At 38.0% G+C, this 16,016-nt stretch overlaps 1 protein-coding gene across 1 annotated transcript in view; it reads right to left on the bottom strand.

Annotated features, from left to right (window-relative positions):
- Window positions 1-146, bottom strand: part of IMPG1 (interphotoreceptor matrix proteoglycan 1) — a 62,579-nt gene extending 62,433 nt beyond the window's left edge. Inside the window, 1 exon segment of the mRNA XM_050894919.1 lies at window positions 80-146. Coding sequence (XP_050750876.1) covers window positions 80-146 — 67 coding nt within the window.
- Between the last annotated feature and the right edge of the window lie 15,870 nt (window positions 147-16,016).

Here is a 16,016-nt window from a genome sequence, read left to right as displayed (position 1 = left end):
AAATACCCTGATCTTTCAATTTATTTTTTTTCAACATATACAATGTAAATTCATATAGACCTTTAATATATGAACTTACCTCTGCTTCCCTGAACTTGGAGAGCAAGGCAAATGATCAAAAATATTAATCCGGTTTTCAAATGCATGCTGTCTATTGATCATTCACAATTTACAAGATCAATCATGCAGGAAATAAGAATATTTAAGTCAAGTAGAAGAAATTTGTTTTCTTAAAGAACTAAAATCCCCAAACGTCTTTCCTCTTACTATTTTTCAGGTGTCCCCAGCCTTGGACTGCATTAAATTGCAACTAGGCAGAGTGCAACAGGTGCCAGAATGCAAGAGCTGGACAAACCCCTCCAATGCACACACTTCTGGCCTGGGGGACTGGAGTGGTAAGACAAGAGTGACGAAGTTTTTTAAAAAAAAAAAAAAAAAAAAAGCAGTGTCTGTTTCTGGAATAATCTGTTTATCTGCTGCTCAGACATAATCCCTCTTACGGTCCAGCTGGAAGAGCTTTCTTCATCTTATTAACCTTCTGGAGCAGCATCTGTCAACCCCAGAAGACTTCAGCAGCACCATGATAAACAACGGAAGTCTCTTCTAGTGCCCATTGCCTTCGAACATTGATCCTTTGGGCGTTCCAGAGGTACGGCATGTGAGCAGAGGTGAAATCATGGGGAGAGCTAATTGTGCTATTTCCAAACCAGTGAACATAAACCCCGGGGAACTTCCTTTGAAGAGGAAGACAGCTTTTTCTGATAGAATATGCTATACTCAACTTTTCCACTGCATATGTCTTGGAAGCCTCTCTCCCTTCTCATACCAAAAGGTTGTTGCAATATTCCTATCAGAGCAGTGATGATGATGTTCTGTGACAGCAGTGAAATGATGTGACTCAGCAGTAAATTGCAGCAGTGGTCAGGGCTGGCACAATCTGATGCCAGACTGGGAGTGGGGGAGGGAAGGTGCTGTATGGAGGGAGAATAAGAAACGGTGGTGGGAAATGCTCTTTCAAGCACATAGCTATAACCAGGCCAAGAACTGGCAGTGAGTGAATACACGTTTCAAACAGCTCGGTTCCAGTTTCCCGAATAACTATGCTGGTTCCATATTTGGCATGTGTAAGTGTTCCATACTTACTTTTTGTTTTCCAGAACATTTTTTTACTGTTGCATTGCACCTAAAAAACCTACCAGGTGGGCATTTGTAATGGTCTGTCCCCCTTAGAGATTTTTGTGCAACTGTGCTTTAACATAGGAAGTATCTAGACTGGCAGCAAGAATCTGTAAGTACAAGTTACTTTAAGAACAACCTTCATTTGAACCCAATCAGTATTCTATTTTTAGTTAAGACTTAAACAATGGTAACCTCCCTCCCTTCCCGCGATTGTCTAATTTTAACTACCCAGACCAGCTAGAACAGACACTGGGCTGGGACCAAACAAGATCTGCTTTTTTTTATTTTCACAATCTTTTTCTGATATTCAGTACTCATTTTAATGCTTTATGTATATTGTTTCATGCGCATTATTTTATTGTTCTAACAAAACAAATTAAGACTACCTTGCCAGCAGCACAATGCAAAGCAACAGCGGAGATGATCAGGATTTCTACTGGAGAAAATTTTAGTATTACGTAAGGATCATTCTTTAGCAGTACCAATATTTGTCTTTACGTATTTTATATATCATAATCATATGGTATATAGTGTAGTCATCTAAGTACTACCTCTATGAACTAGGTAAGCTTTAGCAAGCATTTATAAGCATGTTATAGTTGAGAGATGAAGTTCCCCCCAATATGTTTTTAGTTGCTTCAGCGCTCAATCTGCAACAACTGGAACTGTAGGGAATTTTTCTGAGGGTGGTGGAATCTGCTGTTTCTGTTAACATCTGAAAGTGCGGGATTGGCGAAAGTCAGATTATTTCCTCAGAGCTCCCTAGGTAACAAACTCACTATGGAATTTGGTAGGAATGTGATCCTTTAATTCCATTAGGAATCTAATTTAGCATCAGACTACATTTTGAAAATGTGCAATAAAGAGATTTACTTAATTACTATGCAGAGGCTTGTTAGTGACACCTGAGCCAGGAATCAGAAGTCCTTTATCAAAGCTTTCATTTAAAAATGTATTTTTGAGTCCTTCACTGTTGGAGAAGGCAAACATTTAATAAAACATACTCTTATCTTTCAGAGATAAAGGAACAGGAACAATCCTGGAACACTCTACAGTGTTTAGCGTCAAAGTATGACTTAAGGAAAATATTGAGCTCCATAGGTAAACTGTGATTAAAAATTTGTAGGGCAGGAGTCTGCATACTTTGAGATGATGCTTAAATCATTAATATTTCAAGCTGTTTTCTGCTAAGGCAGTGCCTGCTATGTATTTCCATTTAATTAAGAAATTTTGTAACTAACCTTGATAACTGCCACAGTGGAAGCATACAAGAATGATAAACACTCATTAAAGCTAAAGCAATATTATCTAGAGACCACTCCATCTCTAAGTACTGTAGTGTTTAATTATAGGTCACTGTTAATTAATCTAGAAATGTTTCTTCTAGTTGGTTTGCTGTCAACAATAATTATATATTGTTCAAGAGGCGATTTAAAAAATTCTACTGAAATTCAATAGTGCATTACAAATATACTACCAAGACATGGGAAGGGCAAAACTGTATCCTAAAATATCCATTCACCCAGGATAAGTGCTTGTAAGTGGGTTAAATCAGACCTGTTAATGGTCACCTCAGCGAATCACTGCACGTATCTAGAATAATACACTGATATACTGTTTAAATACAACTAAAGCTGTTTCCTTTGCTTGCAGAAAAATGACAGTTTAGGCCGTCAAGGACTCTGTTTAGAAGACTTTTGATGTAAATTGTTAGTAAGTCTGGGGCTCAAGACATTGTCACATAAAGATGATCTAAAAGTTGCTATGCATAGTGCTGAATTTAGGTACCCTACGTAGGTATGTAAATCAGGGCGCCAACCAACTCATGTTACCCATAAAAGCAAGTCAGATTCTATACCGTCAGAGTCTATACCATCTAAGTTTGAATTCTAGTTTTAATTGTCCTGAGTAATTTCTCTTACAGGTCTAGCCAACTGTTTTCCTTACAATTTCCATGCTGCATTTACCTTAGAGACCTGTCCCACACTGAGGAAGGGGAGATACATAATTATGAACTAGTACAAGATTTATATTTAGTAAGTAAATTAAATCAAATAAAAAAGAAAAATAAACATATATCTCTCAGGACAGTTAAAAAATACCTAAGTTTTGTTTACTGTTTTTGTTTATATTTCATAGACAATTCCTCTTTCTGGTGTCTCTCCTTAGTAGCAGGGAACAAATATGATCACATCAGGGAAAGTCAGTTTGAAACTAAGCAAAACATTTTCTCCCTGAAAGAACTGATCAGTGTCCAGACATTGTGCTTGCAAATGTTCTCTTGTTTTTCAAACCAATTGGTCTTTAAAACCTATTTCTTCTGGAAATTCCTACATTCTTCAAAACTGAACTCACCCAGTATATCCTGGAATGTATATCCAGCACTCACTTTGACTGCCATAGACAGCGATAGCATTGGGATAATGCACTACATTTCTATTGGGGTGTCATTAAAATAATAGTAATGCAGCAAATGCTGTGGAAATGAAGTTCATTTTTAGTCTGAGTAAATGCCAGAAGTGGAGAAATAATTTGGTTTAGAATAAAGCAGTAAATTTGAATTGCAAGAAATAGCCAATAACAGATATCAGTGACCCAAGAGCTCAAAAGAAACTCAGAGATTAAGGTTCTGAGTTGCTAACAGTGCAACTGAGTGTTTAAATCAGCCTCTATACCAAAGGAAAGAGTTTTTGGAAAGGTTTCGGTACAAATCTGGAGAGTTGTACTTGAGCAAGGCTAACTTCTGTACTAGGCAAATTGATAGAAACCATAATAAAAGAAATAAGCACAATAACAAGAATGATCTGGCTGATACAACATCCTTGGACAGCCAACAGTTTTTCATGAGGTCTGCTCTTAAGGAAACTAAGCTGTCATGGAGTAAAAAGAAAAATCTTCTGTATTAATAGCTTGTTAAAAGATGAGAAATAAGGGAAAGAAATAAACATTTCAAAGGCTAGCTGTTACCATTAGGTTTTATGCTGGAAGAGGGGGCAAATGATAAGGTAACAAAATTTGCTGATGGCACAGAATTGCTCAGTATTATTAAGATTTACACTAATAGTGAAAAGATGCAGACCTGTGTCCTGCTGCTGAACGTGGATAACAAAGCTGCAGATAAAATATATCCATGGGAAAAAAATAATGTTATCAATGAACAGATAATTATTTGCTCTAAATTAGTAATAACCATTTGGCAAGGAGAGTTTGAAAGAATAATTTTCTGATAATGGCAGCTCAATCTTTAGCCATGATCAAAAGGAGAAACAGAATATTAGTGGTTTAATAGAAAGGAAAGCAATTTTTTTTTTAATAAAATGGTATATCATGCATATTTAATGATGTGCTGGTCCTGCAATGGCAATAATACCTAGTAAAACTAGACATGTTAATGGGATGGTGGCGAAGATTATCAGAGGAATGGAATGGTTTCCATATAAGGAAATACTACACAGGCTAGGAGTCTTTGGCCTGAAAGAGAGATGACAGAAAGGTTGAGGAAATGATTAAATTACTTAGTTTTTCTTGTAATATGAGAACAGGAAAATACCGAATTTAATTTTCAGGCATCTATTGTCTACCTTCTTCCTGAGCCTTTTATATTTTTGGTCTCTGCAGCTTGCTGGGACAATAAATTTTCCAATTTAATTATGCATTTTATGAAAGTTTACTTCCTTTATATAAGAATAAGAAGGAATTTGACCAATTCATGAACACTAGGTCCATGAAGGAATGGGATACACTTGCTCTTCCAGTTGCAACCTCTTGCACAAAGTCCGTTAATCACTAATTGTCAAACACTGTGAGGGCAAGCTAGGAACTGGATCACTTTTGCTTGCCTGTTCCTTATATTATATCACTATCCATTTATTGGCCATAAATGTAGATAAGATAGTAGATTAACTGGGTCTTTGATCTGATCCAACATGACTACTGTTAGGCACTGAGCTGTAGTCGCTAACTCAGACTAACCTGCCATTAAAGTCAAGCTTACCCAGTAGCTCTAACAACTCCTGCTCATACTGAATGGTGTAGCAAACTCATCAGTTTTCTGTGATACCTCTCTTCTCCAAAACAAGGAGCCTGATGCTCTGTTCTGCAGTTACAGCAAACATTGTGGAATTCTAGTCTGAACACAAAATTGAAGCAGGTGATGTGTTAATGCAGTTCTTTGTCTCCTTTCATGAGCATAAGCCTAGACCTCTTCTGCAATTGAAGGATATCTCCAAGATTCTCTGGGGTCTTTAAAAAGCTTTGCTGTTTTGCTGTTACTAACAGTTATGAAGTCCTAGCACCCCTTATTATTTAGAATGGGAAAAAGTACTGTGTGCATACATTTACATGATGAGTTACAGATATATCTCTGACTGCTTGACCCCATCACCTGTGCTTTCTTCTGAAAATTTTTATACTGTACACTCTTAAAAGGGTTAATGTATTTAGATGCTGTTTAGTGTGATAAGGGAGATAAAGGTATGAAAAAAGCATGGTATTAACTGAGTAATTCAGCACAATTATGAGGAAAATACCCCAGCCTGACTGCTGCTTCAGGATGATCACTGATAAACGAATTATGTTCATGTTGATAGTTACATGAGCTTTCTTTGGTATCATCAAACATGCAAATGGGGTTAAAATGATTTTTTTTCTAGTGGGCAGCGATACAGGAAGCTGACCATTAGCTTCCAGTCAGTAGAGATAAAGACTACAGTACATCTGCTCAAACAGATTTTCATGCACTTGCTTGCATACCAATACACAACTTTGTTATTTCTGGAGCTGCTTAAGCTTATATCATAGGGAGCTGTAATGAGCTGAAACATGTTTCTTCCCATGCTTGACAAGTTGTTTTTCTTTTGATGCTCAGAAAGGATCTTTCTAGATTTAGCTGATAGAGTTAACTGATGGTATTACTATCACAAAACTGTCCTCAGCAGTGTAGCAAATTCAGTTGAACATTGTAGTTATCAGCTATAAAAAAATTCAAGCTATCAAATATGTCTCTGTATGTGAAGCAAGCCTGCAGAGATGTGATCTTTTACAGTATGTGTTGTCTAAACAGAAGCAGCAAACAGGAGTAGCTGGTAGCTCGGTTTATTTTTATGGTAACGGGAGAAGATTAGTAGTGAGTGAGAAGGCAAGAAGGGAGATATCTAAAGCGTTAGGTGTGCTTGTATCTTTACACTAGCTTAGTTTTTCCCTCTTTGAGGGATTTGGCATGAGATAATAGTTACTCTTTATTGCGTAGCCTAAAAACTACTCAGTTTTTTCTTTCACAGTTTTTCTTTCAATTATTCCTTGCCATGCGCAGTGGCTGCATTTGTTCATCAGTGTTTTACTTTCTAGATTTACCATGTGAGAGTAAAGTATGAAATGACCATATTTCCTGTGCACAGGACTGATCTGGTGGGCAAGAGTGTTTGGCTCAAGAAAAGGTCTTGCAAAAAAACCTACTGTGTGCACCAGTGTTGTGTGGCACTGAAGCTGTTAAAAGGAGAGAAATTAAAAACCTACCCAGAAAGATAAAAATATGTGCAAATGTATTATCTTTATGGTGGAAACCATATTTTTTTTTATACTTATCTTAACAGTTTCTTACCCTCCTTTTTCAGGAGGGGTGGGTGTTGATTTTGTTTTCAGCAAGGTACAGTTGACAGTCGGCAGGACTCTTATGGACCTGACCATACCCTGGAACTTCCTGATCTGTATGTGTGATGGTAACTGTCATTAACAAAGTTAATGGCTGTGATAACACAGTTCCAGCAAAAGTAAATATCCAAATTTAATTCCAATATTTTCTTAACAGAATGTGGGAAAATTGGAAGAAGTAGTGTGGAGGTTGCATTTAACTAGGTCTGGCAAGGCTTGGAGAATTATTTAAGTAATTTGAACACTGCTGTTATCTATATTATTGGTCTTTTTGTTTCAGTTACTTTCAGTAATAAACCTACTATGTTTGAACTCAGAGAAATGTTACGAAAAACGTCTTCTGCCAAAGATGCTTTGAGAAGCAGGTTGTATGTCCACTTCACAAGTATTGACCTCTCATCTAACAAGCTTGTTTTATGCTTTTGATAGATTCCTGTCTCTTTTCTATCTAGCTGACAGTATCATACTTGTCATTGTTTACGTAATGGATTCTGTGTATGTGCAGAAGCTGTTTTTCCTAGTACTGTTGCTGCTGGATCTGTGGAATCTCACAGAGTTAACTTTGATGTTGTGGTTACCACCAATAAACTCCTTTATGGTTTATTCAGTGTAACATTACCAGTGTGGCATTGCTGTTATTCAGATCATGCTTTGTTCCTTGTATCACTAGGCACCTTATCTTAGACTGTTAAATAAAGTTATATTATTATTATTTTACATTCTTTCCAAAGGGCTCTGTGCCAGTTGGGCCTTATGCTGCATCTCATAGCTACATTTTTGGAAATGCAGCTGATGCAGACTAAGGATATGGAAATATTTGCTCTAGTTCTTTCAAACCATGTTATAGTTCTTGTTTATATTGCTCAGTTGCCCTTTCTCATTTTGATTTTTTGGTATTGATAAACTTCAAGGGAATATCAATTAGGTGAGTTCTTAGTCAATGTCTGTTCCAAACAGAAAAATTTTGAATATGTTTTGACTATTTTCTGTGAAGACAGGTATATTTTTATTGTTTCCAAAAGTGTTAATTGTAAAGTTGTTCTCATGTTTAAAAATTGCTTTTTCACTTTCATTAAGCAGCTTGAGAAGTTGTCATATATTATTTAGTAAGGTTGCTACCTTGCTTTTCTATGAAGATGCCAATTGCCTCTCACTTCCATTTATTTTTCTTTCTTGCAGATCTGTATTTCTGGAAGTGTTTGCAGTTTCAGTGTAGTATTCTACAAGGCCAAATGTATTATACATGTGTTACTCTGCATGCTGAATAGAGCTGGGATTGTTCAGCTTTCAGAAGAGAAGACTCAGGGGAGAATCTTAACAACATTTTTAAATACCTGATGGGAGGGAGTAAAGAGGAAGAACCAGACTTCTCAGTGTTGCTCAGCGAAAGGATAGGAGGCAATGGGCACAAACTGAAATACAAGAAATTCCATTTGAACAGACTTTTTAATATGAGGGTGATCGAACACTGGGACAGTGATCTCCAGAGAGGTTGTAAAGTCTCCATTCTTGGAAATACTCAAAACCCAACTGGACGCAGTCCTGAGCAACCTGCTGGAGCTGACCCTGGTCTTACTGTGGGGTTGGACTACGTGATCTCCAGAGGCCCCTTTCTGCCTCAGCCATTCTATGGTTCTACGTAACTCTCAGAGTGAGCGAACAGAAACAACTCCCCGTAAAGAGGCAAGTAACTATTTTTCAAATTCGTTTGAACACTTCAGCCTACTGTAGGGCCTCTATAAGCCACATTCAGCTCCAAACAGTATTTTCAATGGGATTCTTTGATGTGGTGAATGTATTCACACACAAACATTTTAGAGTATAATCCACACAGAACAGGAAGAATTATTCCATGTACAGTTAGGAGTTTATCAAGTCTAGAAAGCTGAAATTACGTTTTAAAGAAAGAAAACTTTAGATTAAGAAGAAAAAAAATTCTAGAATTTGTTCATTTCTGGAACAGAATTCTGTGATGTGGCAAAAGTTCCTTTGTGCATGTTATTAGAAATAGTGTTAATAGACTATTGTGTGTTCAGGTTTATTTTTTTTAATCATCATTCTTACTGTGATTCCTAAAGTAGGCTTCAACAATTCAAGGCACACTGTACAAATGCTCAATTAAAGATGACCCATTCCCAGAAAAGAATACACAGGATTGATCAAAGTAATAGGACAGGAGTTCAAAAATGTTTTCACAGTATAAACAGGATCAATTGTGGTTAAGTTACTTCCAGTTTATAACTTGCATCCTTCAGTTAGGGTACAGTTACCCTCTGCATAGCTTTGATGGTGCGTATGGATGGCAGGAAGGGAGAAGCTGGGTCAGAAAATCTGTTATGCACAAATCCTGTTGTTCCTTCCCCTTCAGTCCAGAATGAACCCTAAGTATTCAGTCTTTCTCTGATCTTTTGCTCCATTTTTAAAAATCACATTGTCCACCAAGTTATTTTTTACCCAAGCATCATTTTTTGGTCCTTTGCCCTGGTGACCATCTGGCCTCTTGTCTGGTCTCTTTTCCCCAGGTTTCCATCCTCTCCATTTCTGCTTTCTTTCCTTTCTGACCTTCCTATTTCATCCCATCTCCTAATTTCATTCTGCTTCTTTCCACAGTTTTCTCATCTCCTCCATGTCCTTGGCCTGAAGTTGCTTTCCAGCCCACTACAGTGTGTTATTTTGAAAGCTTAAGAGTGGAGTGGAGGATTGTTCTGTTTATTAGCTACCCTTGGTTGGTAACTCCAAGGTAAGAAGGGAGAAGCTACTTATTTTATCTTATACAATACCACCCTCCGCTGGCAGTTCCTCCTTCCTTCCCTCTGTATTTCACTGATGAGGCAGGAGCTACCTATATATTGCTGCAGCCAAAATTCACAAGAGAATTATCATTTAGAAAGACTGAATAGCTTATCTTTTTATTGGGAAAAAATAAACAACAGCACTGTACCTTCCTTCTACCCCCTATATAGGATTGTGTTAACATGAGGGTTTATTTAGCTCCTTTTCAGACATCTTTTTCATTCCGACTCCTCTTTCTTCATTGCTACCTTCAGTTTCCCACAGTGGCCCCCAGCTTCCCCATGCTACAATACAATGAGGGCCTTTCCTGGAGCCAAAGCAGGCTCCAGAAACCAGGCCCTGTTGTCAACTGGACTTGGTGCTCTGCTCAATGCAGATGGAAGAGGATGTGTTCTGTGGATTCCTTCCACCTCAGCCCTGAGATGACTGGGCAGTGAACTGGGGGGTCCCTGCGGTTCCTCTGCTCTCTGATCTGGAACAGCAAAGAGGAGGCACCCTCTGGGATGCATCAGCTTTTTGCACCACATCGACTCTCAGCCAGACAAATGGTTTTGGAGGAGCCAGCTCAAGGCTGATTTTGACACAGAAGAAGTTAAAACCCCCAAACATTCTGTATAGCAGCTATGCGAGACGCTGTGGGCTGGCTGAGTAGCCTTATTGCCCGTTCAGGGCTGCCTCTTTGCTATGAACTTGTTAGAGGCAAGACAAGATAGTGCCTCTGTCCCTGTACATTTGACATCAGACTGCTTTTTATAGTTCTGGTTATGAATACCTGTCCCCTGTTCCATGCAGCCACCTTCTGCAACCCCCTGAGCTTCCTTTCTTACAGACTCTTTGAGCTCAGCCTCGCTTCAGCCACTTTGTGTGCCTCTCCTCCCTCCCTCTGGCCATTGCATTGTCCCTTTCATGCCTATCTTTAACATCCCTTGTCCTCTGTCTTTCTGTCAACTAATCTCTTACTAATTAAACTCTGCCCAAAGGACAAGTAAACAAAAGTAGCTGAACTGACATGAAATTTGCAGGCTGTTACTCCTCTTGCTCTGTTTGTATATTTAATCCTTCCCTCTAGCTTTTATCTGCTTGTCTATTTAGATAAGAAGCTGTTGTGGAGTAGGGATGCCGTGTGTGTATTGTACAAGCTCCGCTTTCATAAGCACTGTGGTAACACATGTAATAAATGCTACTATCACGCTATATTTGAAGGTCATCAAAGGCTGCTGTTGCCATGCCTTGAGGGTGCTAGTGGCAGCTATTTTACTGCTGTCTGTTTGAGATCTGTTTGGGATCCTGCTTCTGCAAACAGGTCCTGCTTGTGAAATCGACCACCTTCTCATCAGGCTGGAAGCCTTTTTGGGGCTCAGATGCTTTCCTGGGTGCCAGCTTCCATGAAAATGTTCCAGGAGCGTTTTCTAGACTAGCACTTTAAAACAAACAGGTCTCATTGACGTGTCTTCACACATGAGGACATGGGGACATGTGGTACTGGGTGGCAGCTCCAACTTACTTCCTCAAACAGCTTGCATAGCTTGGGATGAAAGAAAGAGAACAGTGTCTTTGGAGGGATGCCCCTGCCCTGTGTTTCTTCCATTTACCGCAGATGCCTCTGGTTTCAGTTTGAATGAGCATTTTTGAGAACTTCTGTAACTTGTGTAGCAATACCCGAAGTCCATCTGTGTTTACGTGCAGCTAGCAGTGAAGCTACAGCAGCACACACACAGCATTGCCCGTGAAAGTGAGGCAAAAAAACCCTAAGCAGCTAGGCAGAGCAAAGCTCCATATTACTTTTTTGGCAGTGACTGAATTATCTAGTTTAAAACAAGCGTGGTCATCCTTATTTGAAGCACAGAACAGGTGGAATGCCAGGTTAGGGTCTGTGGTAGCATTTCTCATGGGGAGCCCATGCAGGGTTTTAGCAGCTGTCTTGTCTTGCCCTACAGTCTGCAAATGGGTAAGTGTGCTCATCATATGTGAAGAAGCTTCTGCTTTCTTGGGACCTAAGTTTTCTCTGAAAATAATTTGTGGGCTGTCCATGAGGGCCATTTGCTCAAACACCTTTGAAGTGTTCATCAGTCAAATAGCCCTGCTTTGTAGGAATTCTGTCTATAGGGTGTTTGCTTTACCCTAGGAAAGTGATAAGCATATGATTGTCTAGACTACAAGAACAAGGTGAAAGCAACATTCTGTCCTACTTTCATGTTGAAGATAACATCAAATTCCTATTTATCCCCATTTTTCTTTCTGTATATTTTTCCTTGGATCTCATTTTCATCCAAGGGAAATACGTCTATGTATTTAGTGTTGAAATTGGCTTTCTGTTCTTAGCTGGAAAGAATTAACTATTTTGGGAAATCCAACACCTTTTTAAGAACAATGCAAGGGAATGCTTCACTAAGCTGAAATTTCTGAACTGACATTGTTGTGTCTTAGTAGTAGTAATGCAATCTAGACAGCTGATTTTAAAACAGATTAACACTTTAACACTTAGTAAGAAGCAACTTTTTTTTTGTGCTAAGGGCTTTCATGAATGAGCTTGTGGGATGTCTCTGGTTGATCTGAGTTTCAGGTCAGGGTTTCAGGTCATATATATAGGGCAGGGTGCAATACAAATTGTTGATAGTCAGGCTTTCTAGCTGTCAAGTGGGGCAGTTTCCCGTACTGGTATCTGCAGGACTGTAGTTTTGGGATTAGTGCTGTCTGGATTTGGGGTCAGACATCTGTCAAATCTACTCCTGCAACACAGAAGTGGGACACAGTTTATACCACAGAATGGGTTTAAGTGTGAGATATTCCCTTTCACAGAAAGTCTAACACTGTGTTAGGATATGGAGAGATCAGTGGCCACTTCTGAGAAACATTACATGTGTTTTTAAATGCTGTGCTATAAGATGTAACTTACCTAAGTCAGTAAAATCTCCAAACAAGTTAGGCAATACAACACTTGAAGGTCAGAAAAGAGATGTTAATTTGCATAGATTAAAAGACTGAGTTCTGGTGTTATGGAAGTGATTAGAAAAAATCCCACTGTGATTAGCAAAAATCCCTCCTGGTGACCAGGATTTCATCCAGAAGCATAATGTGAAAGCGAGTGTAAAAACCCCAACAAACCTACACAATAAAAAGAGGATGGAATGCAGATATTGTAATGAAATAAAATGGATCATAAGGAGGTAGAGAGAGGAGAAACAGGAGGTCCAGTAGTAGCAAACACTTAATAATAACAATGTGAGAAATAGCAATGATGGAAAGCAATGGAATATGGTGCTATGTATAGGCACTTGGGAAACAGAGGTAATTTTTACCTCAAATATCCTAGAACTTTGCTAAACCAGGCAAAAGGATGGGAGACATGGACTGATATTTTACAAATATTTTACAAATCTGTGATAGGACCACTGTCAATATTCCTATATCAGCTATGAAAGGGAGCTAGTGTACTCCATGTTCTTTCTCAATGTAATTTTTTGAATCTAGAAACAGGCTTCTGTTCTGCTACAATATGACAGTGTGATCAAATTTTCATCATTTGTAATAGCCTCTTATCAGTATTCATTTTTCTAATGGGTAACAAAAAGTCTTATCACATATGTGACAAAAAGATTCCTGATAACAAAGGTAATATAGATTAAGTAACATGGTAAAAAAATTTCAAATACATTAGAATTCCCCCAGCAAGACTTTTGAAATTGATTTCCTGTTGCACCTTGGAAACACTGCTTACCCAGCAAATCTCACAGCAAAATAAATAAATGAGCAAAACTGGTGAATAAAAACATCTCACTACTGAATTTGTAGAAGCTGTATTGAAGCCATGTGCGCTGCATGTCTCATGGGAACAGATTGGATAAAAATGGAATTCACTGTGAGGAAGAATGCTTATTGCATATACCTAGATCTAGAGGTATAAGTGATTTACCTGGCAGAACTAACCCTTGTCTGTAAAACAAACTATTGGCTACCACCACTAGGATGGCTGAGAAGCATAAAAGAAAGATACATAGCTCCTCATTCAATATTGCAGAGCCTACCAAAAGGTACAGAAAGGTTTCTGTAATACATCATCATTACTTCAAAATTGGGTCTTTATTCACAATGGAGGAGAAATGTTTTCAAATTATATTTTGCTTTACTGCAGAAAAGCAGTTAATGTCACATAAATTTAAATTTTTAGGTATTATGCTACATGTTTAATTTTGTTGCATTGGTTAAATTACATTACTTTCCACAAAGAATTGTGTGCTGTAGAATAGTTGTCAGTTTAAGTGTTCCATAAGAGTAACTGAAAAGTCCCTCATGGGACGTAATCATTTTCTTCTATAGAATTCAGATATGAATACAAACAGTTCCACTGAAAACTTACAGAGACTGAAGGGAGGGCTTCTGCTGAACAGGAAGATAGCTTCTCCTTCCAGAAAATTGCACAGAGCCAGCAACATCAGATAAGTATCTTATATTTGCATTACCAATTCTTCTTCTCGTAACCCTCTTAGTAGACTGGATTTGTGCTTTTTTAGTGAAAGTGCATTGCCTTTCAGCTCTTAAATTAGCTTTATTCTAATTCCCGTTAACACACAACAGATGGAGACCTATAATCTGAAGGGTCCTGTAACTAAGTGTCCCAAGTGTACTCTTAATAATGGACTTGATTCCATCAGCTTTTTGGCTTGACTTCTACAAAATGAATAATTGACTTAAAGTACACGATCAGTTTCATCAAAACTACCGATTCCACTTGTGAGCAAAATGTAGCACACATGCATGTATTTATGTGACTGAAGCCCTGGATACATACTTTTCTTAACTTATGTTCATAGTTTTCTACTTCAACATAATAAATGTATTAGTCTCCATAGATTGTCAGCTACCATTTACAGAGATGGAAATCTTAGAATGATAAATAAGTGGCAAAGACACAGTATAAATAATATACCAAGCCGAATTAGCTAGTTGTTTTGGATTCTGGCTTTGAATTTGTTTTGGATTGTGACTGGATTCTAAAAGTAGGTTGTAGTTTCATAGACATCTTAAAATTTTTTACACAAGAATTTAAATGCATCTGGCGTTTACAAAGGTTGGTACAAATTTAGGATGGGAATGTATCATGACACACACTTTGTCAGAACCTCTTTAAAAATATATAGCTCACTTATGACATTTTATACAGAATATAAGAATAGTGACAAGAGCAGCAAGTGAAAGACTCAAAATCTTTTTGCCGAGATGCTTGTTGAGGGTGGGGAAACCTACACAGTTCTACACGTTCATAATACATAAAGCAATATAAGGGAAATAATAGGAATACGCATCTTTATTAAATTGCAGGGATTAAATTTCCATTAAAATGCCATCATTTCTTTCAGTGCTATAGGAAAGTAATTAGAATCGTTGCTACAGTAGTTGCTTTTGTTACATTTACAGAGACTTCATTACAGAGAGAAACATTTAATATCAGGGAATTCTGATGCTTCTGAATATATTTTCCACTTCATAATATAAAAGGGCTTTGTGAAATTCACATGAGAGTTACTGAAGCATTAGGGAATATGAAAATATTGTGCAGCACTCGTTCAGTTTGCCAAGTGATAGGGCAGAAAAGCACCTTTTCTCCCCTGTTTTTGCAAGGCTTATTTCATGTCCACAAATGGAGGATGGATACTTTGATACTGACGGTCAGTGCTGAAAATTCCACTGTTTGTTGAGTGCACTGCAAAAATGCATTCCTCCTGTTGATATGGCAGATAATATTAATTCTTTTGATATAATACAAACTGGCCTGTTCTGCTTTAATTCTGCAGTCGGTGCTCCTATTGAAGTAGTTTATGGTCTCAAGGGAATCAGCATGTAGTATTTTATACCCATGTTTGTATTTTACGATTTATTGTTTACTTTTTTAAGGCTTCTTAACTAATTTGTAGTGAATATGAGGGGGAATGGTTATAAAATTGCTGAGTCCAGAATTCCAATCTAATGAGAAACTGCAAACCTATGAGAAAATCAGCAGGTTTTCATCCCCACAGAATCTACTCCAGTAGTCAGGAGACTGCACATTGCACAAGGAGGATGGGTAGAGAGCAAAAGCCAGAGAGCTGTACAAAGGCACAGGCTCAAGTGGAGAGGGAAAGGAAAATGCAAAGATGCTAATGGCACATAAGGAAGTCAATCTGATCTTTAGTTCTCATTGGTAAAGCTATTAATCTAAACTGGACAAACTGAAAGGGCTGACTTAAAGGACAGTTGACAGCATCTTGTCCTACTGAATAAAAGGAACTATGCTATTTAACTAGGATTAGCCTGTTGATGTTTCTGGATACGTAATCACCTGGATTACATCTGCAAAATGGTAAACAGGACTTCTTAAATAGGAGGCCTGCTAACAGGATAGTAACAAGCATAAATAC

The sequence above is a fragment of the Gymnogyps californianus genome, chromosome 3 (assembly GCF_018139145.2).
Source record: "Gymnogyps californianus isolate 813 chromosome 3, ASM1813914v2, whole genome shotgun sequence".
Taxonomy (NCBI): domain Eukaryota; kingdom Metazoa; phylum Chordata; class Aves; order Accipitriformes; family Cathartidae; genus Gymnogyps; species Gymnogyps californianus.
The sequence above is the reverse complement of the archived record's forward strand: the minus strand, read 5'-3'. Positions and strand labels throughout refer to the sequence as shown.